Genomic DNA, 26,340 nt, shown 5'->3' with positions numbered 1-26,340 from the left:
AATCTGTGAGTTCACTTGGAAACAGAGCTGTAGGAGCTCTTGAAGCTCATCCCAACAAAATTTCATCTCTGGATAAAGAAACTGAGGTCCAGGGAGGTAAAGTTATCTGCCCAAAGCCACACAGCTCAAGAATGGCAGAGCCCAGGCCTAAGGGCAGGTCTTACCTCACTGGGCAGGGCAAGGCATCTTGGCCTGGCAGTGGGTGCATTGGACAGGGAGTCAAAAACCGGGGTCCCAGGCTTCGGACATGGACCATTTCTGAGCCTCAGCTCCCTTATTTAAAAGAGTGTCTCCCTTACAGGGCAGTTGTAGAAAATAAGAGATCAGTGAAGGTGCTTGTAATGCTGCAGAGAATCCAGCCCCGATAGCCCCTCCCTGCATGTCTGAAAGTGTGATGTGAGGGTGTCCAGGCGGTTGAGCTACTGACTCTTGGTTTCAGGTCGGGTTGTGATCTCGGTGTCATGAGATCGAGCCCCACTTTGGACTCCTTGCTCAGCAGGGCGTCTGCTTAAGATTCTCTCTCCTTCTGCCCCTGTCCTCACTCAAGTGCACACATTCTCTCTCTCTCTTTCCTCCCTCTCTCTCTCTCAAATAAATAAATCTTTTTAAAAAGTGTGCTGTGTTCACCCCCACCCCCAGACAGAGCCCTGGCCTCTAACCTGGGGAGGAAGGTGGGCAGGGATGGAGACACTGGGCAGATCCCTCAGACCGGGGAAAGGGGTGGAGTACAGGGAAGGCTTGGTGCCTGAGTACTTGCAAAGCCCTGAAATCGCTTTTGGCTTCTGGCCGTGGACAGAAGGTCGAAGACCAGTTGGATCATGGGCTAGACCAGACCTCTGCTTCTTTCCTTTTCCTTTCAGTTCTTTCCCAGGGAGCCCATCAGACAGTCCGGAGCCCCTGTAGTCCTGCCAGAAGCCCAGCCAGTCCATGGGGGACTACAGGCTGGGCAGGAAGGGCTGGTGGGGGCATGTCCAGTCAGCGCCCCCTTCACCCCGCCTTTCCACATAAGGACTCATTCCTACATTGCTCATGTCCCCCGCCCCTCTCTCCCCTTTGCATCAACATCCTAGAGGTCAATGGCAGAAAGGAGGAGGGAGAAACAGAAACGATGATGACTTGGATTTTTTTTCTCCTGTCGGAGCCTGGGGAGGGTGGTTGTTTTGCTTCCTGGACCTCAGCGGAGAATTCTCTGCCAGACAATCATCTCGGCGCTTTCATTGCTTTCTGATGCTCCTCTAACTGCACAGGGTCGGCTATTAAATGGTCATCAAACCTCAGCCTCTATCCCATCAATAGTCATAAAGTTGGGGAGATAAAAGCCATGAGTTTTCCATTATAGCTGAAAGCAATGCTGTAGATAGCTATTTTCTGAATGCTGCAGATAGATGTATTTTAACTAGAGCAGGGTTTCCAGTGCCCCCCAGCTCAGCCGTGGGCCCTGCTGGGCTTGGATAACCTGCCAGGTAGTTAGAATGGGGTGGGGTGGGCTGGGGGTGGGGGGAGCCAGCGTGTTCTCTCTCTTGTTTCTTTTCTCCTTGGAGACTTGAAAGGGCCCATCTTCAGGTGTCGGGTGCTGAGCAGAGGTCACAGTGGTGGGCCTGTGGGCTTCAACCCTTCATTCTAACCACATGCTGTGGATAAATTCAGGGGTCATCATCTGCTCATTCTAATGACAAATGACGCTCCTGAGCTTGGGCTGTGGGCAGGCCAGGTGCCTGGTGATCTGTGGGGCTTTGGGGACGGGCAGACTGGGTCGGTGTGGAACGGGAGTGGCCGCTGCCCGAGGAAGCTGGGAGGCGGGATGGGATGCGGAACCTTAGGAGGATGGCCGTTCCTGATATACAGTCCTTGTAGCTTCTCACAGACGAGCAGGCCATTTGGAAATGGATTTTGCAATCAAACACCTTGGCAGTGAGCAGCCATCAGATAAGTCCTCAGGATGAACTTTCCGAAGCACTCAAAGCCCGGGCCCCTCCTGCCTCAGGTTCCGGAAGAGTCTAGGATTTGAGGCCCCTGCTTCTGGTCCCTTTCATGGCACTCCTTCTGGGTGCCTGGGCTCAAGCCTCCCTGGGCATGTAAGTTGTCTCTGGGATCTTGCGCGGGTGGGCCCCCCTGCAGAGGATGTTTTCCTGTGAAATGGAAAGTGCCCATTCATTTCAGAAGACCCTCGGAGGTCATCACCTCTTCGAAGCTTCTCCGCCTTCCAGGAAGCTGTGTTCTGTTGCCTGTGTTCCAGCACTACTTTGTCCCAACCAGTCAGAGCTATTCTTAGGATGCATTGTACTTGTAAAGTGTGTGGATTTTACTCCGCAGCACTCTGGGGTCAGATCACATTTCCTGATCTTTCTAAACCAGCATAGCTCCCCCTTCGCCCCCCCCCCCCCCCCCATCCTGGCTGGCAGGAAATGCAGTCCCAGTGAATTGAGCTTCCCTGGTCTGTGGCATGCAGGGGCCCTGGCCACCACAGGTGGGGGAGCCTGAAGGGGGGGGGAAACTGGTCTGTGGCCTGCGGTGCTGCTCCTCCTGCCAGCCCCACTGACCATGAGTCCTTCAGCATTGGCTGGGTAGCCCTGGGCCATCACCCCTGTGAACTCTGCTGACTCCAGACTGGCCCAGAGAGGCCCTGCAGGTACTTCCCTCAAGGCTGTGGGGCTCCCTGACCCGCTGCCTCAGCTGGGCCCCGGGGCTGCAGCCCCAGGTTTCTTCTAGCCCGGGGAAGTGGCCTTCTGTCTGGCCCCGCTCACCAGGCCTGGGCACCTGTGGCTCTCAGCCTGCTTTCACAAGGTGTCTGAAAATAAGGCCTTTCAGTGGCAGGGCCACCCAGGCCTCCTGGCCTCCGAATCCTGCTCACCTTCTAGAAGGGGCACGTGAGCATGTGGGAGGAAAGGGAAACACCTTTCATCGTCATCATTCATACTGTGCTGCGCCTTCCTTAAGGAACGTGAGGCCCAGCAGCCTGTTCCAGGGCTTTAACCTGCGTGCGGCTCACCGAGTGTGTCTCTCGAGCTTGTGCCGGCGCTTGTCCATTTACCCCGGCATCCAGCCCAGGGCCTGGCATGGTGCAAGGTGCAAGGAGTACTTGAGTTCTTAAATGCTCTTTGTCTCCTGAAACAGAGATTGTAGAAGGTAACTTAACCTTTTCTTGATGACATAGTGCTCTCGTTGACGGGTGGTGACGTCGTGCAGATGACACGCGCTGATGCCTTCAGGTGTTCCTGACTTGGAGACATCCGTTTGCCCCTGCACTAATTAGCCCCAGATACTGTGAATTTTGAGTCACTGTGTTTTGCTTTTCTAGTAGTTCTGTCTCCTTCTTCGTGTTTGCTGTCATTTCCTGCTGAAGGCTCTGGCTGCCCCTGGGAGTTTCCTTCTGTCACCCTTTCTCGTTCTCGGGCTTTCCGTGGAAGAGAAAACCAGATCACCTATGTTTTAGAATTATGTATGCACCAGGACCGATTAGACTCTAAGTGAAGAGATAAAGGATTTTCTTAGGAGTAAAATATCTATTTCAGTGTGCAAACGTTATACTCCATGCAGGCGGCTTCCTTGTTCCTGGCAGGCTGCCAGATGAGTGACCTACAGAAGTGCTGTTGTGCTGGGGCCCTTCCAGATTAAAAATATATATTGTAGGATGACTTTGGAAAAGGGACAAGAGAGCATATTAAGACCTTTTGGAATTAGAGTTGGCTATTGAGATGGATAAGGATAAGCAAATTCTCTGTTTTCTCTGCAAAAGAATGTGACCAAATCCTCATTGTTCTGTTTTCCCTGATGACCTTGGGTAACAGTACAATTTTCCCCTTTTTGTCACTGACTGCAGGCCCAGGGATTGGGATGAGGGCAGGTTTGGTCTCCCGTGGGGTTGGTACTTGCTTAGGCATTGTGGAGCTGTTACTTCCTTACCCTGTGACAGTGAGCACCACGCTGGTGACCGTGGCATTACTGCCCGTCCTAAGCCGGGGTGCTGTGAGGACCAGATAGAAATAAGGCATGGTGGGCAGCCCGGTGGCTCAGCGGTTTAGTGCCGTGTTTGGCCCAGGGTGTGATCCTGGAGACCCGGGATTGAGTCCCACGTCGGGCTCCCTGCATGGAGCCTGCTTCTCCCTCTGCCTGTGTCTCTGCCTCTGTCTCTCTCTCTCTCGATTAGATAAATAAAACCTTAAAAAAAAAAAAAATAAGGCATGGTGAGGGCTTCTTTTCAAATATGAGGAAAATGTGAGTTAGGTTGGTGTCAGAGGCTTACTGGAAGGGACCAGGCCTTGGCCAGAGTTCCTGAGTCCTAAGCCGACATCAGCCCTTCATGCTGGGAAACCTCAGGGATGTTATGTAACCTGCTGGGGTTTGCGCCTTTATCTGAAAACAGAAAGGCTGAATGAAATGACACTTATCCCAGCTTTTGTGTTTCGTAAATTGGTATGCATTATTTCTAGAATTGAGGGCAGGGGGCAGAGGGAGTATGTGATCTGAGGAGAACCGTGGGTTCAGGGCGTTAATAAAGTTTCTGCCACCAGTGAGGTAAAAAACAAAAACAAAAACCAAGGGCTTTGCACTGACATCTGTCTTATGATTCCGTTAGTTTATACGAGAAGATGTGGGTGGTTAGTGTTTATGGCTACTGTACTTGTGGTTATGTGAGGTGTGGGGGGCAGAAGAGAGATCTCGAGGGCATGTGAGACTGCGCAGGAGCTGCTGAGCCTTTGGAAGAGGGCCTTGAACCTTGGATTGTTCTACAAGGCTCGGAGTTTCAGCACACCGGGACACGCACAGGAGCTGGAAGAGGGGCCTTGGGTTAGTGGCTGGCCCCTCTGGGCAACAGCTTCATTTCTGGAGTGAGGGGAGTGGGCTCACTGGTCTCTACGATCCCTCTTGTGCCACAACGCTGACAATCCGAGAAAATGCCTTTACAGCCCCTCCTCCTCCCTGCCAGGGTTCCGTCCCTGGGGCCCTTCCTCGAGTCCTCTGGGTGGTGTGGCCCGCGACAGCTCATCTCTCCAGGGCACCGTGGCTGCTGCATCTCTGAGTCTAGGTTTGCCGGCTCTGAAAGCATGTCTGTGGGCTGTTCTGTGTAGCATTCGGGCTTCCCGGACTCAGAAACATGTGGGCCGGACGGGGCAGGGTGGGAGCTGGCCTCCTAATTCTTGGAAGAGGAAGAGCAAAACAGAGTCATTCCCTGGTGACTCTGCCTGGGTCACTGTGCCCTTCGGGGGTGGCAGTGGGAGGGAAGTGCGTGTTCTCCGGGGGATGCGTGTGTAGTCACACGAGGGGCATGAGGGGATGAATGTGTATGTACGCAGTCAAGAGGAATTCCTTCTGTGAGTGGGTCTGTGTGCTGTCTCTGGATTTTGTCAGCATGCTCCCCCGAAGTGTTTCTGCACGGCAGGGGCCACTTCTGTAAAGAATTGCTTTCTTCCATAATGGTAATGAAACCCACGCTTTCCTTTCCGCTTTCCATGGTTGTAAAGTGGGGAGATCTGAAATGCGAGAAGGAAAGGCAGGTGCGCCTGTAGGCCCCACCCTTGTCTCCTGCGGCTCTTTCCCTGGGAGATCTTCCCTGGAAGGCCACCACCCCTCCCTCGGTGTGAAGGGGCTGGACAGGAGTGCCTCTCCACGTGCGGTACCCCCCGGTCACAGGGATATGGCTCACATGTTCACTGACACCGAATGAAGCCTCAGAGAGGCAAAGAATACACGTGGGGAGTCCCCCACATTGGAGTTACTGCTTTTTGGGCTTAGCATGCGCCTTGGGGCTAGCCAACGCCCATCCTGCTCTGGTCTTGGTCTGCCGTACGTGGTGGGCACCGCTTGGGATCTACCACCCGGACACAGGCCTAGGTGCCTGACTGCTGTCCAGACCCCCAGAGAGCAAGGCTGCCAAAGGGACTTATCCATCCCCCTGTGGTTGACGCTGGATGGCCACCCCTTCTGGGGGCCAGCCTTGTCCAGAAGGATGTGGGGTAGGTGAGAGACAGGTGACACCGATGGAGCTCTGTGTGTTAGGCACCGGGTCACTGTGTTAGGAATTTTCATGCCCAACCTCACGTGTTCTTCATGACCAACCCTTTGGGGCGGACGCTGTTGTTTCTGATCCGGTGGGGGACACCCAGACCAGAGATTTTAAGCCACTTGCCCAAGACCACATGGCTAATATGGTGAGCAGAAGCCTGAAGCAGGCTGGCTCCAAAGGCTGTGCTTTCACTCTGCTTCTGTGTTGTCTCCCCAGAGTAGCCCCTACTTCAGTCAACGGTGGTGGTTATTAAAACACCGATTCCCGGGTCCCTCCTAAAATCTGTTGAAACAGAATCCCTGGATTTGGGGCCCAGAAATCGGTTTTGCCTGGCTCTCCCTAGATGATTATCTTCCCAGTAGGGTTAAGAACCCGTACAGGCACACTGTGCCGATGGTCCGTGACGTATGGGGTCCTCTAGAGAAGGTCCTGGGACGTGCAGTCTGATGAACCTGCTTCCGAGATCCACCACTGAGGGGCTGTTTGCCCGTGTTTTCTCCTTCTCTGCCTTCTCTAGAGCTCCCTTCCAACGGCAGATGGAGTGTGCTGGGGCGACAGAGTGGTCCGGATGTATCTGCTGTTTACTTGTGTGGAGCATCCAAAAACTTTTGTTTTAATATCCAGCTGGCATTTTTACTATTAAAATGACCTCTGCTTGTTTATTCTCTGGAAAACAATCCAAGTGTTTTCCGTGAGCCCAGACAGTCCTTGGAAATGGGATGTCGGTGCAGAGAGACACTGTGGCGTGAATGGAACAGATGGATGGGCCCGAGCCTCCAAGACTGAGTTAGGCTTAGTGTGGAGACTAGTGCTTGTCGTCAGACAGAGAATGGTGGCGCTTCTGCATGGGTCTGGCTGACCCATTACAGCGAGTTGGCTGCCAAATGGCATTCTGCATGGTCTCTCTGACTGCAGTGCTGGGGCGCACCTGGCCCTTGGAGGATACAGGATTGGAGTCTGAGGCCCTGAGGAAGGAAGTGAGGTGAAGGCCTGTAGCTGTCTTTCCCTGGCAGGACACAGAGAATGGGGAAAGCACAGTAAGAATTGCTCCCTTGGGGTGTCGCTGTAGCATGTGGGTCCTGGGGACCTCGTCCTGGATGGGGCTCTGACCCTCTAGGACAGCTCCTGAGGGCCTCCCAGAGATGGCCCTGAGGAGGGACAGAGGAGCTGGCTGTCCCTAGGTGGGCAGCAGAGTCTGAGATCCTGGAGAGTTACAGCTGCCCTTGGAGGGGTGGTCAGCCAGGCTGGGCACTCAGGGGGGCTCAGCATGCATCTGAAGTCAGCTGGGGGGCGGTGGGAGATGAGATGAAGCACCGGCCACAAGGGGAAGGTGATTGATGAGTCTAGGTGGGTTGAGCAGCATCCCTCCAGAAATTCATGTCCGCTTGGAACCTAGAATATGGGCTTGTTTGAATAGGGCCTTTGCAGAGGTAATTAGCTGAGGCCATCCTGGGTTAGGGTGTCCTTATGACAAGGGGAGAGCTACCCCAAAGGCATGCTGGGAAGAAGCCAGTGAAGACAGGCAGGGGCTGGAGAGATGGAGCTGCAAACCAAGGAACACAAGGACTGCTGGGAGCCACCAGCCCCTGCAAGAGCTGAGAAAGCCTCCTCTTCTGGCAGCCTCAGAGTGCTGACCTTTGACCTCAGATGGCTAGCATCCAGAACTGTGAGGGAATTAATTTCTGTTGTTATAAGCCACTCAGTTTGTGGTGATTTGTAACAGACTGAGGCAGGGTCTCCCACACTTTTCCGGTGTGGTCATGAGGCAGGGAGAGGCTGTCTTGCTGCTGTCATTTGACCCTCAAGGCTGGGGGGCCCTGGCAAAGGCCATGACAGCTCATATCCCACTAGAGGCAGGAAGGAGGGGGGCTCAAATGGGCAGCTTTTGTTTAAGAAAGGCTGGGAAATTCTGAGGGAGTGGGAGTGAGATGGTGGGTGCCAGGGTGCTTGGCTGGGCTAGGTTCTGTTTTGGGGTGAGGTGTGGCTTCCGAGCTGGAGAAAGACCATGATTTTGAGGCCAGAGACCAAGAGCAGGTGTGCTGTAGCCCTGTGAGGGGCACGCCTTCCTCCTGGCAGCAAAGCCCAGTGCCCTCTGGGTGGAGCCTGGGTATGACTTGGTGGGGAAGGGGACAGAGTGTGTTCAAGCTCTGGCATCATTGGCTCTGCCTTTGTGACTGCCCTACCCTGGAGCCTCTTTCTTGGATTCTACTGCCACTCTAATACCTACCCTCGGAGGACAATGTCCACCCCACATGGGAGCAGCAGCCAAAACCCTAGGAGGACCCGGAGCTTCGGGCTCATCTGGGTTCAAGTCTCCACCCCAGCACTTCTCAGCCATGCCTCGAGTCATTTCATGTGTCCAAGGCTGGGTTTCCTTCTATGGAAAGTGGGGTATTGCTTTTAGAGGTGCTTAGCAGACACGTCGTAAACACTGCAGATTGTTAGCTGTTACTATTTACTATTAGTTTGGTAGGCCTCAGTGAATGCAAAGGCAAGACTGAAAGGAAGTAATTATAGAAAACATAAACAGCATAAAAATATAGGTTTCCAAGGTACAGGCAAGTTTCAGATTTCGAGTGCCTGGGCTGGCTTGACACTGTCCTGGCTCCTTCTTTCTCTCCCTGGGCTGGGTGCTGGGCTTCTGTGTAGTGATCTGGCCCCTGACCTGGAAGCCAGGCAGCCTCTTCAGGCTCCTATTGCTGGTGACAGCAGCCCCTATCCATGTAGGGAGAGCAGGGCTGTTAGCTCTTTGGCGGGAACTGGATTAGAAGGACCCAGCTCTGAGGTCTCAGTTTTGGGAGAAGCTCTGAAGTCTTTTTTGGGGTGACCTAACTGGTCTTAACCCTTGACTCTTCAACTTCTCCAAGCTGGCTGGCTCTGCTCTGAAGATGGAAGCTTGGGTGGCATCCTGTTCTCTCTCGTGCCTCTTGCTGTCCTCCTCTGCTCCCTTTCAGAGCAGGAGGGCTCAGAAGGGATGGTTTTTGAGAAGATCTGCTCTAGGAAGGTGAGTGGGAGCAACTTCTGGCCTGGAAGGCTGGCGTCCAGAAATTATGTGTGGGCCATGGCCCCATTGCAGCTGGCCATTGCAGCCTTGTCAAGATGTCGACTGTGTCACAGGGACATACCAGAAGTGATGCTCTGCGTGATGCCATCAGATGTGCTACCTGTATTTGAGCCTAGAGGGGGTTGGAGGGCTAAGGAGACTATTGGATCCTGTAAACTCCTGAATGCCTTCTGGGGTATGACAAGTTTTTATTTCATTTATGTTCAGTTCAGTGCACTTACTAACCATTGTTTGGGCATCCTGGACACCTTCATTAAAATAGCAGCTTGGGGATCCCTGGGTGGCTCAGCGTTTAGCGCCTGCCTTTGGCCCAGGGTGTGATCCTGGAGTCCCGGGATCGAGTCCCACATTGTGCTCCCGGCATGGAGCCTGCTTTTCCCTCCTTCTGTATCTCTCTCTCTCTCTCTCTCATAAATAAATAAATAAATAAATAAATAAATAAATAAATATTTTTAAAAAATAGCAGCTTATACCCTTTGCAGATCCTTTGCCTACAGATCATCAGCCACCTGATCTTAAATTGCCATTCCCAGTTTACTTCCTGGTTTGAGAAGTCTCTGTTGAAGGCCTTCGATAGCCTGGGTATCACTAAGTATCCACTACTTCAACTGGGTAGTCAAAGAATAGGTCTCCTGTCAGCTCTACAACTGGTGTACCTTCCTCATTACCATAGACCGATACATCAAAACTCATTGTACCCCATTCCAGTGCAATGGTAGGTTGTACTCCCTCTTTCCTTTCAACACCAGCAGCATCACTAGCAATATACAGATGAAATATAGGTTGCCTGTAAGGATGTCCAGCTGGCCAAGGGATAGCAAGAAAGAACACTGTGAAGCACCATGTCGCCCTGGAAGACCATCCGTGGATGGACACCGTCAGGCTACTGGGAGATGATGTGTTCCTGTGCAGGAAGCTGGAGGACTGCTCCCTAGGGCCCGGGGTCACATGTATCAGCCTGATTGACTTGTGCCCCTGTGGTGTCGTTCTCTTGTAGCTCTCCTGGAGCAGAACCTGACTGCCCCCGGCCCCTCTTGTTTTCTGTTAGGTCTGGGCGGTGGTTTGTGATGTGTCACCCACTGTGCCTCACCATCCTAATGCTGTCATACTGGGGATTAAGTTTCGACATACACATTTTGTGATCACACAAACACTCTTTCTGTAGCAGACCCCTCAGGGGCTTCCTTCTGTGTGGGCTGGAGCACAGGTGGTCTGGAAAGCCCTCTCTTTGTTGCATCCAGACTCTGGGACCTCACTCGAGAATCCACTCATTCACACTCATTGCCGGATCCACGTCCTACGCTGCATCCGCCATAGGCTGTGATGGCCTTCCCTTCCTTTCTGGTTCTGCCCTTACGTGTATCTCATTTTTGACTCAGGCTTTTCTTCTCTCTGTCCTTTGTACTCCTGTGCCCTGTCCCCTATCCTTTGAAACTCAGCCTTGGCAGAGCCCTCCAGGGTATGTGTAAGAGACTCACTAGAAGCAGTGAGGAACTTGACTGGGCCCCAGAGGCTGCTTATTCTAAGATGAATTCATTTCGATGCTTGATGAGCTCACGAAAGGTCTTCTCACTCCTCACCTGGCATCATATCTTCACATAGGAGTCACCATCTTTTTCTTGCCACATGGGAATGTCTGTCCACACACTTTATCTTCTCAGATGAAGCCAGAGGCTTCTGTTCAAATTCTCAGACGCTCCAGGGTCTTGATGTTTCATTGACTTTCAGTAGGGGTTTTCAGGGTGCTAGTGACTAGCCCAGGGATACCCAGTGGCCATCTGCTTCCCTGAGCAGTTTGCCGAGTCCTCTCTGATTTTTGTCCTGCCCATTCCCTGTGGGAGACATGGATATGTGCTGATCCATGGCAAGCCTGCAGCTCTGTGGGCTCAGCACTGATGCACGGGCCACACAGGAGGGCATGGCTCCTGGCTTTCTGATGTCAAAGGGAAACTTGAGGTCACTTGCTTTGGACTTGGAGGGCAGCAACAGGGAGGACCCACACAAGTCAAGGCATAGGGGAAGGACCTGTGGTTGGGGGGGATGTGGTGTGCACCTGTCATGGTGGCAGGGCCCTCACATGGGTGCGCATGTGAGGATGCGCATGGTGAGAGTCCCATTGTGGGTGTGGCCTGTGTTGCATTCTGTGTGCTTACCTTAAACTGACAGGTTGGAACCCCTTAGTTTATAGATTTTATTTTTTTAAAGCCCTTTTTGTAAAACACTAACCTCAGCGAAGGAGAAAGATGGAAGAAAGAGAAAAAGAGCTGAGTTCAGCAACTACAGTTTGCTGTATTTTTCATCTTGCCTCAGCAAGTTGGGACCACAAATAATCTGGTCTTCTATGCTTCAGTGATGCTGCTGCTCAAGACTGCGCTCTCCTCCTAAAGCAGGGTATTCCTGGGAGCCGGCATTGGTCTCCTTCCCCAGCCTGCTGGCTACGATGGTGGTGGTGGTCCGGTCATCTGGTTGTGGGTGGCCAGGGCAGGGGTTCCAGGGGGGAGGCAGAGCACAGAGGGATCCCTGAGCAGCGAGAGGGTAGGTCATTAATTTCAGAATGATTTCTGGAATCAGCTAAACATTTCCTTTTAACCAGTTTCCCCAGCCTCACATTCTTTGTTAGTTCAGGAAAAATGTCATTTATAATGGATGTTGCCTTGATAAATTGCTCCCGAGAAGCATAGCGTTCTCATTAGTCTATATAATGAGAAATACTCTTGGTGGTGACATGACTGCCCAGATATTTGCCTGATTGGAAGAATATTTGCCTATGCGGTCCTCCCTGGGCGGCCTAGAATTGAGGGCCAGTGGGAAGGGGCTCAGGGCCCAAGGCTCCCTGCAGGCTCTGTGGCTCCAAGGGTGCTCTTCCAGCATTCTCTAAGAGCAGACCCCAACCACATGGGGTCCTTCCTGCTTCCTGGTGGGCACAGGCTGTGGTGTGCAGGTTCCTTACCTATGTTGACACACCAGCCCTCTCCTGTCCCCTGTTCTGGCTGCCTGCATGGGGAGCTGGTCTTTTGAGTCAGCTGAAGAAGAGAGTTTGTATGCTATAGGCCTGCCTTTTTTTTTTTTTTCTTCTTACTATTCTGAAAGAAGAAAAAGAATATACATATATATAGTGAATTCTGTTTTTGCGAAGTACTTTTGCATATGCGGATATGCAGTTTCATTCCAACTACTCTTCTGCGTAGGTATCAGAGCCACTTAGGTACTGAGAGATTGCAGTGAATTCCAGGGTTTATGGCTCGTAAGTGGCGGCATTTTGACCCAAATACTCTGCTCTGTCACTGATTCCTTTTGCCCTTCTGCTTGTTTGAGAATGGACAATTTACCCAGCCTTTCTCCACAGGGACCCATTGTGTTTTTCTCTCTAGGTCCCCAAGGCACTTCTTCATCTTAAGAGTGGTACTTAAGGATGTGTGTTAATTCTTGCAGGCCACTGGGGCCTCCTTTAGCAGATGGCTATTACCAGAGATAGCAAAGATACTTTTCCAAATTCCTAACAACCACCAGGCAGGATTAGAGGCGGAGGAAGACAGACCCACCAAAGGGCATTTTGGGGAACTGAGGTATCTTACTGGGTGCCTCAGTAAGAGGTATCTTACTTGGTGCCTAAGCAAGATACTGATGCTGATGCATTTTGCTATGCTGTCAGCTAGAAGCTGCTAGTAATTTTATTTTTCAAGACAGGCTATTAGGAGAGTTCTTGGCTCTCCTCCTACTTTAAGGAAAGTCTTCAAGTCCTCCACAGTAGCCCCATCCATCCATCCATCCATCCATCCATCCATCAACTTACCCATTCATCCACTCACCCACCCATCTAACCATCCATCTGTCCACCTAACCACCCATCCATCCGTCTGTCCATCCGTTCACCCACCTACCCACCTATCCATCCATCCATCTATATTTTCCTCCCTCCTTCCCTTCCTCCTTCCATCCAGTGGCTGTTGAGTCACCATTTGGTGTCAGGTACTACTCTGAGCATTGAAGATTCAAACATGAATAAGATTGTTTCTGTTCTGGGATCCCTGGGTGGGCAGTGGTTTGGTGCCTGCCTTTGGCCCAGGGCGCGATCCTGGAGACCCGGGATCGAGTCCCACGTCGGGCTCCCGGTGCATGGAGCCTGCTTCTCCTTCTGCCTGTGTCTCTGCCTCTCTCTCTCTCTCTCTCTCTCTCTGTGTGTGACTATCGTAAATAATAAAAAAAAAAAGGTTGTTTCTGTTCTGAAAGAACTCATAGTTTAATGGGAGAAACAGATATGAAATGTATACATTATGATATACTTGATGGTGCAAACGAAGTGATTGGAGTTTGTGAAACATGTTTGGAGTTGGAGCAGAACATTGACAAAGTGTTCTGGAAGAGCTGGCACCTGAACTGGGCTTAGAGGTTTAAGGAGGACATGGTTGGGGGATGGCATTCCTGGTAAAAGAAGCTCCACAGGATAAGGATCCATGAAACATCATGGTTGGGGAATGTGTGCTCTTTGATATTGCTGCAAGGCTTGGGTGGGAGAGAGGAGTGTGAGGAGAGATGAGATGATAGACATTAGTGGAATCCAGATTATGGGTGGGGATCAGGGTGGTACATGATGGGCTGAAGAAACCTGGGTCATGAGTGGGTCTGTAGTCATCCGGGTCAGAATGGACCCTTCATAAAAGCCAAGGCTAGCATGCAGGGCACAGCTGTAGGTATTAGATGGGAATCTTGGTTACCTTTTCAGAAACTACTAGACTTTATTTTTATGGGTTGGGAGGCTCACAGAGGGGAGAGTGCTTGCCCAAGATTGTACCCCTTGTAATTTGCAGAGTTGGAGTTTGAGGGTCATTTTGCTCTTAGTCATGATGCTGTCCTGCCTCTTCTGTGGCTCTGAAGTTTAGGTGAAGCATCCTAAAAAGAAAATAGTGGATTTTTCTCATATGTTATGTTTCAGGAAATGTTATTTGATGTAAGAATCTATCTGAATATAACAATATGCCATGGAATAATAGGGTTTGAATGGATTGCAAAGGCTGAGAAACACATTCTTTGGAGGGGAAATGCTGAGAATAACAAAGATGGGGAGGGATCTGGGTCTTTGAGTAGGAGGTCCTCATTGTCAGGAAGGGGAAGAAGAAAGGTTGGAGCTTTGGAGCTGCTAGATCACAGAAGAGAGGAAGTAAGCTAATGGGACTTCAGGTGTCAGTGTCTCAGGACTGATTCCTGTGGTTAGGAAGACCAGGTGAGTGGTTGGCCACTGGGAACTGGGACCTTGCCTGCTCCCTGGCATTGCAGGATCCCCTGCTACCCCCAACTGGAGGGAGATGGACCTGGAGCTTTTTGCTCTGGAGTAGGAGGGAGGGCGGTGGTGGGGAGAGAGAGAGATGGAAGAAACGTAACCTCATACCACCAACGAGAACCATATCAGCATTCAGAGAAAGTTGAAAGAAATCTTTCAGCTGGCTGGCTACCTAGCTCAAGGCTAACCACACTCTTAACACAATAATAAGTCAATCCTCACTGAATAATTAAATAGAGAGCCTTCATAAGTATTGACTTAATGTGACAGCAAGTCTATAGTGACTCGGGGTTTGCTTATGTAAACACAATCTCTTGTTCAGCTTACTTAGCAGTTCAATGAAATAGAACAGTCCTTCAATTAAAATCAAATGATGCATATGTTTAATTCTTTTCTCTTCTTACTGGATAATAATAGGTTTGGAACATAGGTGAAGGGATTGGGGAAAAAATGGAGAAAAGGGTATCTGCCCTTCTGCTTGTATGTTTAGAGGCCAGTGGTGGTCTTGGGAAGAAGGATGTGGTCTTGGCTCCCATGTCTGGGCCCCGGGTGGGAGGTCCATCCAGACCCTGCTGATCCTCTCCCAAAGCAGCCTTGGTTGGCCGCTGTGGTTGGTGTAGCTGTCTCTTCATGGTGGACTGAGACTAATTGATTTCTTTTGGTCAGGTGGAGGTGTGGTGGCTCCAACCACAGAACTCTCCAGGCCATTTCTTGTGGATGCCCTCATGGCTCACCTGGGGGGGAGAAGGGGATGCTGTGCGATCTCTAGGCTGGATGGCAGGGGGTGGGGGCCAAGGAGCAAGGTGGCATGCCAATGATTCCCTTGGGTGACACCAGGGAGAAATAAACCTCCCTCGTTCTGTGGCTTCAGAATGCTGGGAGAAGGAGTGGGGGGCCGGCCGCATAGCAGAAGGGAAAACCCATTGGCTTCGGAGCAAATATTTGAAGCTCAGTCTTCTGGCTTTGCTTCTGAGATAGTAACTGAGTTAATTAACCTCTCTAGGTCTTTGTTTCCTTATCTGTAAAGCAGAGGTAATAATGCCAGTTTCAGATAATTGTTGTCAGAGTAAAATGTGGGGATGTTAGCAGAAGTACTTTGTGTGACACTGTACAAATGCAGGAGATGCTTGTTAATAGATCAGAGATGTTATGTGGCTGGGCCTGAAGGGAAAGGGCTCATGCCTTCTACACTATGTTCCATGCTCAGGAGTGGATAGTGGGGTCTTGTGATCTCAACAATAGTGCAGTGAGTATGGCTGGGGCATCTGCTACACGCCAGACATTGTCCAAGAACTCACATACCCTTGCTCGTTGGACATCTCATTCCGTCCTTGCCATGACCATATGACATAAATACTGTTACTACTTCAATTTTCCAGGTGAAGAAATGGAAGCCTGGAGAGGTTTAATGACCTATTCAAGGTTACACAGCTAGTGAGTAGCTAAAGCCAAGCCTCAGACCCAGTCAGCAGACAAGATGTCAGAAATTGGACCTTCCAGCTGAGTGTGCTGCTGGCTGGGTGGAGGGGAGAGGGGCTCTCGCAGAATTCAGGACCTCCGGTGGGAGGAGAGCAAACATTTCCACTTGTGGCAGCTTGTGCTGGGGTCGTGTTCATGTCCAGAAGGGCCTGGTTTAAGTTTCCCAGCTTGACACCTGTCTTCAACCTGTAAGCTCCTAGGTATTGGAGCTGCCCTGGAGTAAGGAGCCAGTTCCCTGAGGTGGTTGCTTTTCTCTCTTTGTCTTGGGACAGAGGGACAGTGAAATTTGCTGATGTTCCTGGAACCAGTAACACATTCTCTAAACAAAGGCTTAGAAAAATCATTGTTAATCATAGCTCAGGATTCATGAGGCCTCATTCAATTAAACTTGAAGAAATAATTACAACCTTAAAGAAACTTTATTAAAAGAGAACGAAGTGAAGACTGTATTCTATTAGTATCTTTGAAATTTACTTCTGGATCTCGTTGGTTTATATATTTGCCTTTTTTTCTGTTTGCAGCCAGAGTGCACAGACTGTATTGTCTCCTGATTTTTAATCCCTTCACGTGATCTCATGTTTGAATTTTCATATGTTGGCACAATCCACATCCTTGTCATTTTTAATAGCAATGCAGCTTTCCGTGGCTCATCTGTCTGAGCCATTCCCCTCTAGTTAAGCAGAGGAAGGAATCCAAGGCCAGGTCCATCTCCCTTTGTGAATTTTGTTAGCATCTGCTTCCTAAGTTGCTCTTACTAAGGTGCTCCTGCAACGCTGGCTTTTTCACATGGGTTATCAGACCTTTTGGGGTTTGGTTTTTGATCTGTGTCCTCTTCAGCATATACCTTTTTTTGATTGCTTTGAACTCGGGCAGAGAAGATCCTATAAAATCAGAGAGTAAAGCTAAACGTTCGTTAAGAATTTTCTGCTTTAAGTATCAGAGCCCCAACTAGCTTAGGAAAATTAGAAAGGAATTTATTGGCTTCCAATAAAATATAGAAAGGGCAGGAGTATATTCCAGGACTCAGATACAAATAGGCCTGTCTCTCCTTGTCTCTCGTTCTGTTTCTCTCTGCACGGTAGCTGCATGTTTATTCTTATTGTGACCAAGAGGCTATAACTGTGGTCCTGATTTATCTGGGCTCACATCTATGGTGTCTCATAACCAGAGAGAAAAAGAATGTCTCCTTCCTTGCTGGCTCCATTAGGAAAACCTCAGGGAAGGACCGTGTCTAGCCTAGCTTGTGTTACTTTCTTCTCCCTAAACTACTAGTCAGTGTGGGCCAGGGACAGAGATGTATGGCTGACCCAGCCCAGGTCATGTGTCCACTTTTGGCCCAGGAGGGTAGAGTACCATGGCTGACAGCCTTTCCTAGAACTACCTGGCTGGAGGAGGAAGTCCCTTCCCTCAGTCCATCCCCAGGGGAGTTGCTATTCTGGGCAGATAGAATAAATATTCACTACACACTTGAAGAATAAACAGAAGGGCAGGAAGCCAGGTTGGTACTTGAGTTCATGAATAAGTGGTGGCAGTGTCCTGGAGAAGAGAAAAGGACAGAGGATCAGGCTGTCCATGGTGAGCTCTGGAGGTGTCAGAAAGCAGCCACATGGGTGAAATCCATTTTCCCCTTTCTCAATGTCACATAATTGTGAACCCACTTAACCAAGCTCTGCACTGCTGGAGGCACCTCAGAAAACCATTCCAGAGGCACTTGGGTCTATTAAAGCCATTTTCTTGCATTCCTATAAATTGTCTATGAGGTCTATCATAAGTAATTTGCACTTCTTGGGAGCCCCTTTTCCCCTCTATGAAATATTCAGGTGCCCTGTTCGTTTGCATGAGGCAGTGCTGGTGGCTGCCTCTGGAATCATCCTCAGCAGTGGTGGATCGTAACAACAGAGCCGAGAAAAGACCGTGTCCTTGTTAGCAGGTGCCTGGTCTTGGTGTGCTGGCTGTAGGGTATATAGTTGTGTGGCCTACCTCTCAGAGCTGCTGTGTCCTTGCTGGGGAATAAGTCTACTTTGTAGGATTGTTCAGAAAACTAAATGAGGTAACAGTTTTTGGCACATAATAGATTCTCAATAAATACCAGCTTCTTTTTCTCCTTCCCCACTTCTAAGACCAATAGAAACCCGTTGGTTTCTGTGGCAGCAGCATAACGGGTATGATCTGATAAATGGGAACTTTGGGAAACTGACAAGAACTTCAAACCATAAAGCCACATACTGGCCGGCATTGGAATGCTTTGGGATTCTGTGGAGCAATTCTCCTTGTATTATTTTAGGGTAGACAGATTTGAGAAACTCTCTGTGTTTGGGAAGGTATTTATAATTTGGATCAAGGGTGATATAGGTGCCTATATTTTCTCTTGGCTAAGACCAAAGCACAGAACTGAAAGGCATGTATCGTGTAGACGTATGGCTGTGTGGGGATAGGTGAGTGTATGTGGGTATGTGTATAAACACGAGCACTCTTCGCCTCATGACCACGAGCCTTCTCAGGCCATGGCCCAAAGCATCACTTTCTTCCCTGGCTAGGTGGGGATATTCAAAGCTGAGATCAGACCAGGGAGTGGGGTCTGAAGGGCCCACCAGAAGCCCAGCTCTGCAGCCTGTGCAGATTGCCACGTCCCCAAACTTCAGTGTGCCTCACAATCACCTGGAGGGCTTGTTAAAGCACAGATTGCTGGACTCTCCCTCTAGGATGTCTAGAGTGTCTCCATCCTGTATGCCTGGGGTGGGCCTGGAGAATTTGCAGGTTTTCTTTTTAAGATAGATAGATACATAGATACATAGATTCATAGGTTAATTAATTAATTAATTACACACACAGAAAGAGAGAGAGAGGCAGAGACCTAGGCAGAGGGAGAAGCAGGCTCCCTGTATGGAGCCCGATGTGGGACTCGATCCCAGGACCCCGGGATCACGACTGGAGCCAAAGGCAGATGCTCAGTCACTGAGTCACCCAGGCGTCCTGAAAATTTGCTGTTCTGAGTTCCCAGTTTATGCTATTGCTGTTGCTTTGTGGACTATACTTTGAGAATCACTGATCTATAGGAGGTCTACCCCACCTCTCTAGTCTGGGTGATTTCTTCTTGTTGATCTTTGCATGACCAGCCTTGCCTCTTTTTCCCTCTGCAGGAGCACATCTGCCTGTCAAATAGGGTTGCCAAATCTAACAAATAAAAATTTGGGATACCCACTGAAATTTGAATTCCAGATGAAGAGTGAAAACCTGTTTAGTACTAGTATTGGTTACGTTTAGCTTAACATTAGTATGTCCCAGATATTGCATGGGATATACTTACACTAAAAAATTTATTGTTGACCTGAAATTCAAATTAAATAGACATCCTGTATTTCATCTGGCAACTGTTTCATCAGAGTGGGGGTCAAGTGTCTCTCTGTGCCTCTCCTGCCACTTCCCTGTGATTGAATAGGCTACAGCTGCTGGTGAAACCAGCCCAAAGAGGGTTTGTGTTTTTCGGACAGAGCCACCTGCTGCCCCTGAGCTCATTTGGCAGTCTTCACCTGGTCTCTCTGGGATGGACTTGGCTTGTGTTCATATTGGTTCTCTTGCTGGCTCTCTCTGCTTTTCTTTGTCTGTCTCTCTTTTTCTCTTATACTTTCTTTTATGCCGGCCTGCTTGTGGGGGTTCTTAAAGGCAGAAATTTGTAAAGTGATGGGGATGGGCCAAGGAAAAAGTCTGTTCCTAGCAGTGAGAACAGCGTCTGGAGAGCTGACCTCATGGTATCTGCAGGGAAGAGCAGCAGAGAGCCCCAGCTGGCTTGCCGTGCATTATGAAAAGGATAACATTTGCCTTGGAGAATGCACCTCCCAGGGCCGGGTAGGGAGTGCTCATGTGGCTGGTTTGCATGGTGGTTGGAGTCCAGGATGTTGCCAGCTTGATGGAAGTTGACATCACTTGGTCTCCGATGCTGACAGAGGGAGCCAGTACCATGGACATCAGCCTGTCTTGAGGGGCAGAGAGAATCTGAGCAATCAGAGGCCTTCTGGAGACTTGGATGCAGCATCCCCAGGACTGGCCCCATTTGGCCCTCCTCTTGCCAAGGCCACTTTGATGCTGAGAATGGAGAAACGGTGGGACATAAGGCCTAGCCATGGCCCTTCCCTTACCTGCCCCACTGCTGGACCCGCTCCTCTCTTCCCTTGCTCTGAATGGAGCCAGTGAGTTTGCTTAATAGGAAGTAGGCCATGGCCTTCGAGGGCTATGGCAAGGGAGCCTTGTGCATGTGGCCTGGCTTCAAGGGCCTGTGCTTCTCCTCCTGTGTCCTCAGAGTGACGTGGAGAGTAACAGTGTGGCAGAGAGGCCATTGCACAATTGGGACGAGGGACAGGGTGAGGGGGCCATCTCTCCTGTGTTGCCTTGTATGGGATGCAGATCCACCTTAGCAGGTTGAACAGGTATTTTTCCTTCTGTACTGGACACAGGAAAAGCTGTTTCTTGCTTGTACTTGCTGGTGCTTGGCAGGCACAGTGCTGGGGACGAGGTGTCCAGATAGAGAAGGAAGAGAAGGCGACGCCTTCTGCCAGTGCCCCAGCTAGCATACAAATCCCTGCGAGGAGGATAGGCAGGCATGGCTCACCCAGTTTGCTAATTGGGGCCACCAAGCTCAGAGACATGACAGGCCTGCCCAAGGTCACACAGCCGGTGAGTGAGAGAGAATGGCCATGGGACAGATACTCTCTCCTTTCCCAGCAGCTGGATCTGCCCTTCCCCCCCGCCCTCACTTGGAGCTCTATCACCATCACATTCCAGGTCCCAGTTTCCTTTTCTCTCTTTTGTCCAATGGCCTTATCTCTCTTTGTGGACAGTCACATTCTCCTTGCTCATGCTTTGTGCCTTCTCTAGCCTGTGGGGTCCAGTGACGTTTTGGGGCCAGGCAAGATCCTCAAGGTTCCTAGTGCCAGTGAGTGGAGAACTTACCTTGCAGAAGGGAAGGAGGCCCCATGTGCCCCGCGGGGAGTGGAGTTGCCTGGGAGGCTCCCCTCCCATCTACTGCAGTGGGCCTTGTGCTGCTGCAGGAGGGTGAGCCAACACTGACCTCTCATCAGGCCCTGGATCCTGGCCTGGGGGACACTCTACCCTGACCCTGTTAGCTGGGATTTCCTATCTGACATTGCAGTGACTCGCAATGCAAGGGTATCCTTCCCATCCTTAGTCTGTCGGTCACATGGCAGGGGCTCAATCTGTGTTTAGAGGAAGGATGAAGTTGGTAAAGTCTGCCACTGTGGGAACACACGTTTCAGTTGGAGAGGCCAAATGGAGCAGTAGCAGTAAGTCTCTATACAACTAAGTATGAAACTGCATGGTCCAGACTTTTTGTGTAGCTGGAGTACAGGGGCGGGAGAGATCCACACAGCCGGGGTGGCCAGAAAGCGCTTCGTGCAGGTGGGTCTTGGGGAGGTACTAGGAGGGGGTCAGGCCTCAGGGTGATCAAACGGCATAGGAATGCTCTCTGTATTTTGGCTAAGAGATGACTTGGAGGCCTCTTTGATGGGGAGGAGATGGAAACAAGGGGCTTTGCTTGTTATCTAGCAGCTTCCTTGCTCACAGCGTGCAGGAGCTCCGTTCTGGTTGTGTGCTGCCCATCTGCAGTGCTCCTTAGTGCTGGGCCTGACCTTGTGCCCTTGGCTCCTTCTAGAGGGAGGCAGTTGGCCAAAATGAACATTGAAGTCTCTGGAGGGGCTGGATGAGTTTCCTGTGGCCGCTGAAACAAAGTCCCACCAGCTGGGAGACTTGGAAGAGAATTTTATTCTCTCACAGTTCTGGAGGCCAGCAGTCTAAAATCAAGGTGTCCGCAGGGCTGTGCTCCCTTTGAAGGCTTCAAGGATGAGCTTGAAGAAAGAACCTGTTTCATGCCTGTCTCTTAGCTGCTGGTGTTGCCTGCAATCCTTGGCCTTCTTGGGCTTGTAGATGCGTCACTCCAGTCTCTCTCTCCGTCTTCACATGTGTCCTCGTGATGTCTTTCCCCCTTTTTATAAGGACAGCAGTCATCGGTTTGAGGGCCTTGAAGGCCCACCCTAATCCACTCTGACTTCCTGCTGGTCACATCTGCAGGGAGCTCATTCTGAAGTCAGGTCCTTTCATGGACACTGGGAGTCAGGACTCAATTCAGCCCACAGCCCGTGCCTGGAGCTTTTGTGTTGCTTGCCTCCAAGACAACTGCAGATTTCCTTTCCTCAGGGATGCTGAATGTTGGCTCTGGAAGGACCCTTCCAGGGCCTTTGCTCCAGAGCAGTGAGACCTGCCAGAGAGAGCTTCCACCCTGTCGTTAGTTCCAGAGCAGAGCCCTGGCTCTGCTGCTCAGGAGCTCTGTGACCTTGGGCCAGTTATTTAGCTTCTCTGAGTGTCTGCTTCCTGCTCTGTAATGTGGGACCCTAACGTTGACTGCTTGTCACAGCTCAAAGAGTTCGGATCTCAGTGTGAGGATTGAACGAAAGACAGATGAATGTGCAAGTATCTCTTCTTAAATCATTTTTTATTGTGGTAAATTATGCATTGCGTAAAACTTACCATTTTAACCGTTTTTGAGCGTGCAGCTCAGTGGCATTAGGTCCATTTGCATTGTCATGCAGCCAGCACCACCATCCCACTCCGGAACTTTTCATCTGCCCAGACTGTGAAAATGCCTTTTACAAAGAGCACTTTCTACTCATTTGATAAATAAGGAACCCGAGTCCCTGAAAAGTAAGAGCTTGAGTCGCCCAGTGAATTAGGGGCACAACTGAAGTGAGAACCTCAGTCCCCTGCCACGTAGTTTGTGGTGCTCATCTTCTTCCGTCTCCCACACCTCTGTGGGCTGCAGGGTCTGGGGACACAGGAGGCATCACTGGGGTTGAATTCCTCCAGAGAGCTTCCTTTGCCCCAAACCACATCCCCCCCATCCCCCCAGAATGTGTCCCGAGGTGGGACACACACAGCTGCCTCCTCTCAACCTCTTGACTCTCTCTACCTTTGTCTCCTTTGTCAAGCGGGACAGAGCTCCTCTGGAGGACTGGGGGAGCTGGATTTGGGGCAGCCTTTGGGATGGCTTCGTGAGGTACCTTGTGACATGGAGAGAGTGGGGGCAGGGAGTCAAGGGCTGGGTTCCGGCCCTTCCAGTAGCTACCACAGTCTTCTCACTGACCATATATTGGTTGAGGTCCTACTGTGTGCCCATCATTGGGGAAATACCAGTGAATGAGACCTTCCTCGCTGCTTGGAGCTGCTGTGAGACACAAATGGTATGATACATGACGACCCCATGGCAAAGGGCACTCACTACAGGAGGTGATGCCGAGGGGTGGGGTGAGGTGAGCTGGCCACCCCCAGCCCAGGCCGATGGGAGTCTGGGTGCTGGGACAGGTTAGACTTGGGTGCCTGAGGTTCCATGTGACCTTCCACATCAGGTACTGGAGACAGACCTGGGTCACAGAGCATCCTCGACCTTGATATGGCTCATGGTCTAGGAGAGAGGTGCCCAGGTAGTTATGAAGTAGTATCATGGGTGCCAACAGAGGGGAAGGGGTGATGTCACCAGGGGAAGAAACAGCAGACTCTGCCCTTATGGGACAGAGGAAGAAGTGGAGGGACGACAGCCGGGGTGGGGGTCCTTTGCTCTGACCCAATCCAGAAAAGGCCAATCAAGAAAGCCCCCAGGTGTCTCCTGCTGGGGGGGACTCTTTGTTTAGCTGCCTGGGGGCTGGCTCCTGTGGCCCTCAGTGGAGGTGGCTGGGACAGGGATTACTGTACACATTTTGCAGGCAGGTAGAGTGAGGTGTTGAAGGCCTTGGGCAAGGTCACCCAGGAGTGGGCCAAGCGGAGAGCAGAGCCCACTTTCCTGCCTTGGTCCCGGGCATTCTTGGCAAACCCACCCCAGGTTCTCTCTGTGTTGCCCAGACTCAAGATCCATTCACAGCCTGTCATGCCTCAGCTGTGTACCTGGTCCTCCAGGAAGTCCTGCTGCCAGGGAGCTCCCCGCATGAAGCCCCCAAAGGCTTGAGGCCTCTCCTTTTCCTCCTCTCCATCTTCCTAGCTTCCTCCCGGCCTGGGAACCTGTGGGGAGGAGCTGCTCTGCCGCAGAAAAGGTGGGAAGGCCGCCAGACTAAACCGTTCTCTCTGTTGGGTCTTCTCCTGACACCAGGTCCCGACTGGCAGACTTCCACGCCAATTGTCGTGCCTCCTACCAGACGCTCACCAGCTGCCCTGCCGACAATTACCAGGCGTGTCTGGGCTCCTACGCTGGCATGATTGGTAAGCCGCCCCCGCGCACCTGTGCCCACAGTGGCACCTGGCTGTGGGTAGGGGGCCCGGCTCGGGGCCAGAGGGTGGACAGTCTGAGCTCGCTCCTCTCTTCAGAGAAGCCAGAGGAGAGGCCAGCCCTTTATCGTGGGGAGAGCAGGGCCCTGGGAGCCTTATAAAGCTTTTGAAATGAGAAAGTAAGATTTATTGCATGGTTTGGACATTCCAGGCACTGCCCTGAGCGGTAGACGTGGACTGTCTTAATTCTCACAACAGTGCTTCCTAGGGAGGGGTTGGTATCTCCATTCCACAGATCGGGACACTGAGGCTTAGAGAGGCCGAGGAACTTGCAGAGGTTCACCTTGCTAGTAAATGTTGGCACTGGGATCTAAACGCTGGATGTGAACCTCTGTCTCCCTGGCTCTAGAGCACACGCTCTGCTTGCTGGCAAAGGAGGCAAAGGGCCAGGCTCCAGGAAGCAGGGGGCAGGGTGGTGGCCCCCGATATCTCTTCTGCTGTCTGGCTCTGTCCTCGGTGTCTGTGTCCCTCTGCCCCATGTGGTCACTATCCCCTGGTTGCTGGGATAGTAATGCTCAGACTTTGTGAGTTGGGATGTATGTGTGTTTGAGGGGGCAGTTGGGAGAGAGGGGGTATTCCCAAGCTGCTTCTCTTCCAGAGAGAAGGCCTTACTCTTCCCTCTCCTTTGCCTTCCCCTTCCCCCTGCCCAGGGTTTGATATGACACCCAACTACGTGGACTCCAGCCCCACTGGCATCGTGGTGTCCCCTTGGTGCAGTTGTCGTGGGAGTGGCAACATGGAGGAGGAGTGTGAGAAGTTCCTCAGGGACTTCACCGAGAACCCGTGCCTCCGTAAGTCCCACCAGTCCCTCCCCGAGATCCTCACATCCCACAGGGGCCCCACATCGGGAGGTCCCATGGCATCTATGGGGCTTCCCCAGCAACCTGCAGAGACCTTGGGTTTTGTGTTCTTGGAGACTCATGCTACTGAATGGTCAGTAGGCCAGCCTCAGTTTACCACTGGAGACCTTGAACCTATGTCAGGGCAAGGTCAAAATTTTCTGGCCTGTTGTCCTGACAGCTTCAGCCAGGTTCCAGCTGTCACCTGTCCCTTTAAGGATCCATTCCCCTTTAGAATTGGTGACTTTCTTTTCAAGTCATCAGACTGCTATTCAAACGGCTACAGAGAGAGCTGAGCCACAAATCCTGCCTGCCTTGATCTGCTCAGTCTGATGCTCTTGCCTTCCACCCACTTGAAAATCGCCTCCCTCCTTCCCTGTGTCCTGTCTTCCTTCCATCCATCCTGCCTTTCTTTATAGCACTGGGGATTCGGAGAGATGAGCGACAGTGCCTGTCACTGAGAAGTTCGTGGTCTGATGGACGCACACCGTCAGGGGGTTGCTGCGATCGTGGTACGGGGTGAATGATGCTAGGGTGGAGGTCTGTGCAGGGCTCTCCAGTCAGCCTGGAGAAGGCCCTGAAAGCTTCTCACACCCTGGCCCATTGAGGGACAGTGGGCGTCTGTCAGCTGATGAGGCAGGGAGGGCATGCCAGCCCACCCGGGCAGAGGTGCTTGTAGGAACTGTAGACTACCTAGTCTTGCTATAGGGCGTGAAGATGCCTGGAGTTACCTGGACAGGGACGGAGAGTCCTCCTCCTGAAGGACCTCGCAGTCCTGAGGATGTTAGGATCTTATGGTCCTGCTGGTGGTGGATGTGGGCCACTGAAGGAGTGTCAGCAGGTGGCATTGTGGGCGGACCTGCATTGCAGAAGGCCCGCTCTCTGGTTCTGCTGTGGAGGGGTGGGGATGTGGGTCTGACAGGTGGCCCGACAGAAGTCTGCTCAGGGGGTGGAGAAGCTGGTCATGGAGAGGATGGTGTGACTGAACTGAGCAGCGGTGGGGAGGGGAGAAGAGGGAGGGGGTGGACAGATCTTTAGGAGGCGGGCTTAACTGGTGGCAAGCGGGCAGTTAGAGAAGCATAGTGGGGGACCTGGGTGGGGAGAAATGACCCCCTTCAAGACTGGAAACATGGCCAGAAAGCAATGATGCAACGGAATGGAGCCATGCCTAGTTGGACGTAGATGTGATGACCTGGAGATGCGTCTGGGACTTGGAGGTGGAGGTTTCTCTAGGCACTTGGTTCCAGCGCCAAGTCTTGAGGACAGTTTTGTTCAAGAGGTCCCATGATTTCATCCTTAGTGCATTGGTGCTAATGGTATGGGAGTGGGTGAGGCCACCCCAGGAGAAGAGCTG

The 26,340-nt window shown here is 51.4% G+C and overlaps 1 protein-coding gene across 2 annotated transcripts in view; it reads left to right on the top strand.

Annotated features, from left to right (window-relative positions):
* Positions 1–26,340, top strand: part of GFRA2 (GDNF family receptor alpha 2) — an 85,129-nt gene that overhangs the window by 46,355 nt on the left and 12,434 nt on the right. For both annotated transcript variants that reach the window (XM_041764887.1, XM_041764886.1), the window contains 2 exons: positions 23,972–24,081; positions 24,798–24,938. In XM_041764887.1, coding sequence (XP_041620821.1) covers positions 23,972–24,081; positions 24,798–24,938 — 251 coding nt within the window. The remainder of the gene's footprint in view (positions 1–23,971; positions 24,082–24,797; positions 24,939–26,340) is intronic.

Source organism: Vulpes lagopus, chromosome 8, assembly GCF_018345385.1.
Source record: "Vulpes lagopus strain Blue_001 chromosome 8, ASM1834538v1, whole genome shotgun sequence".
Classification (NCBI taxonomy): Eukaryota; Metazoa; Chordata; class Mammalia; order Carnivora; family Canidae; genus Vulpes; species Vulpes lagopus.
This window is presented reverse-complemented; position numbering and strand designations above follow the sequence as displayed.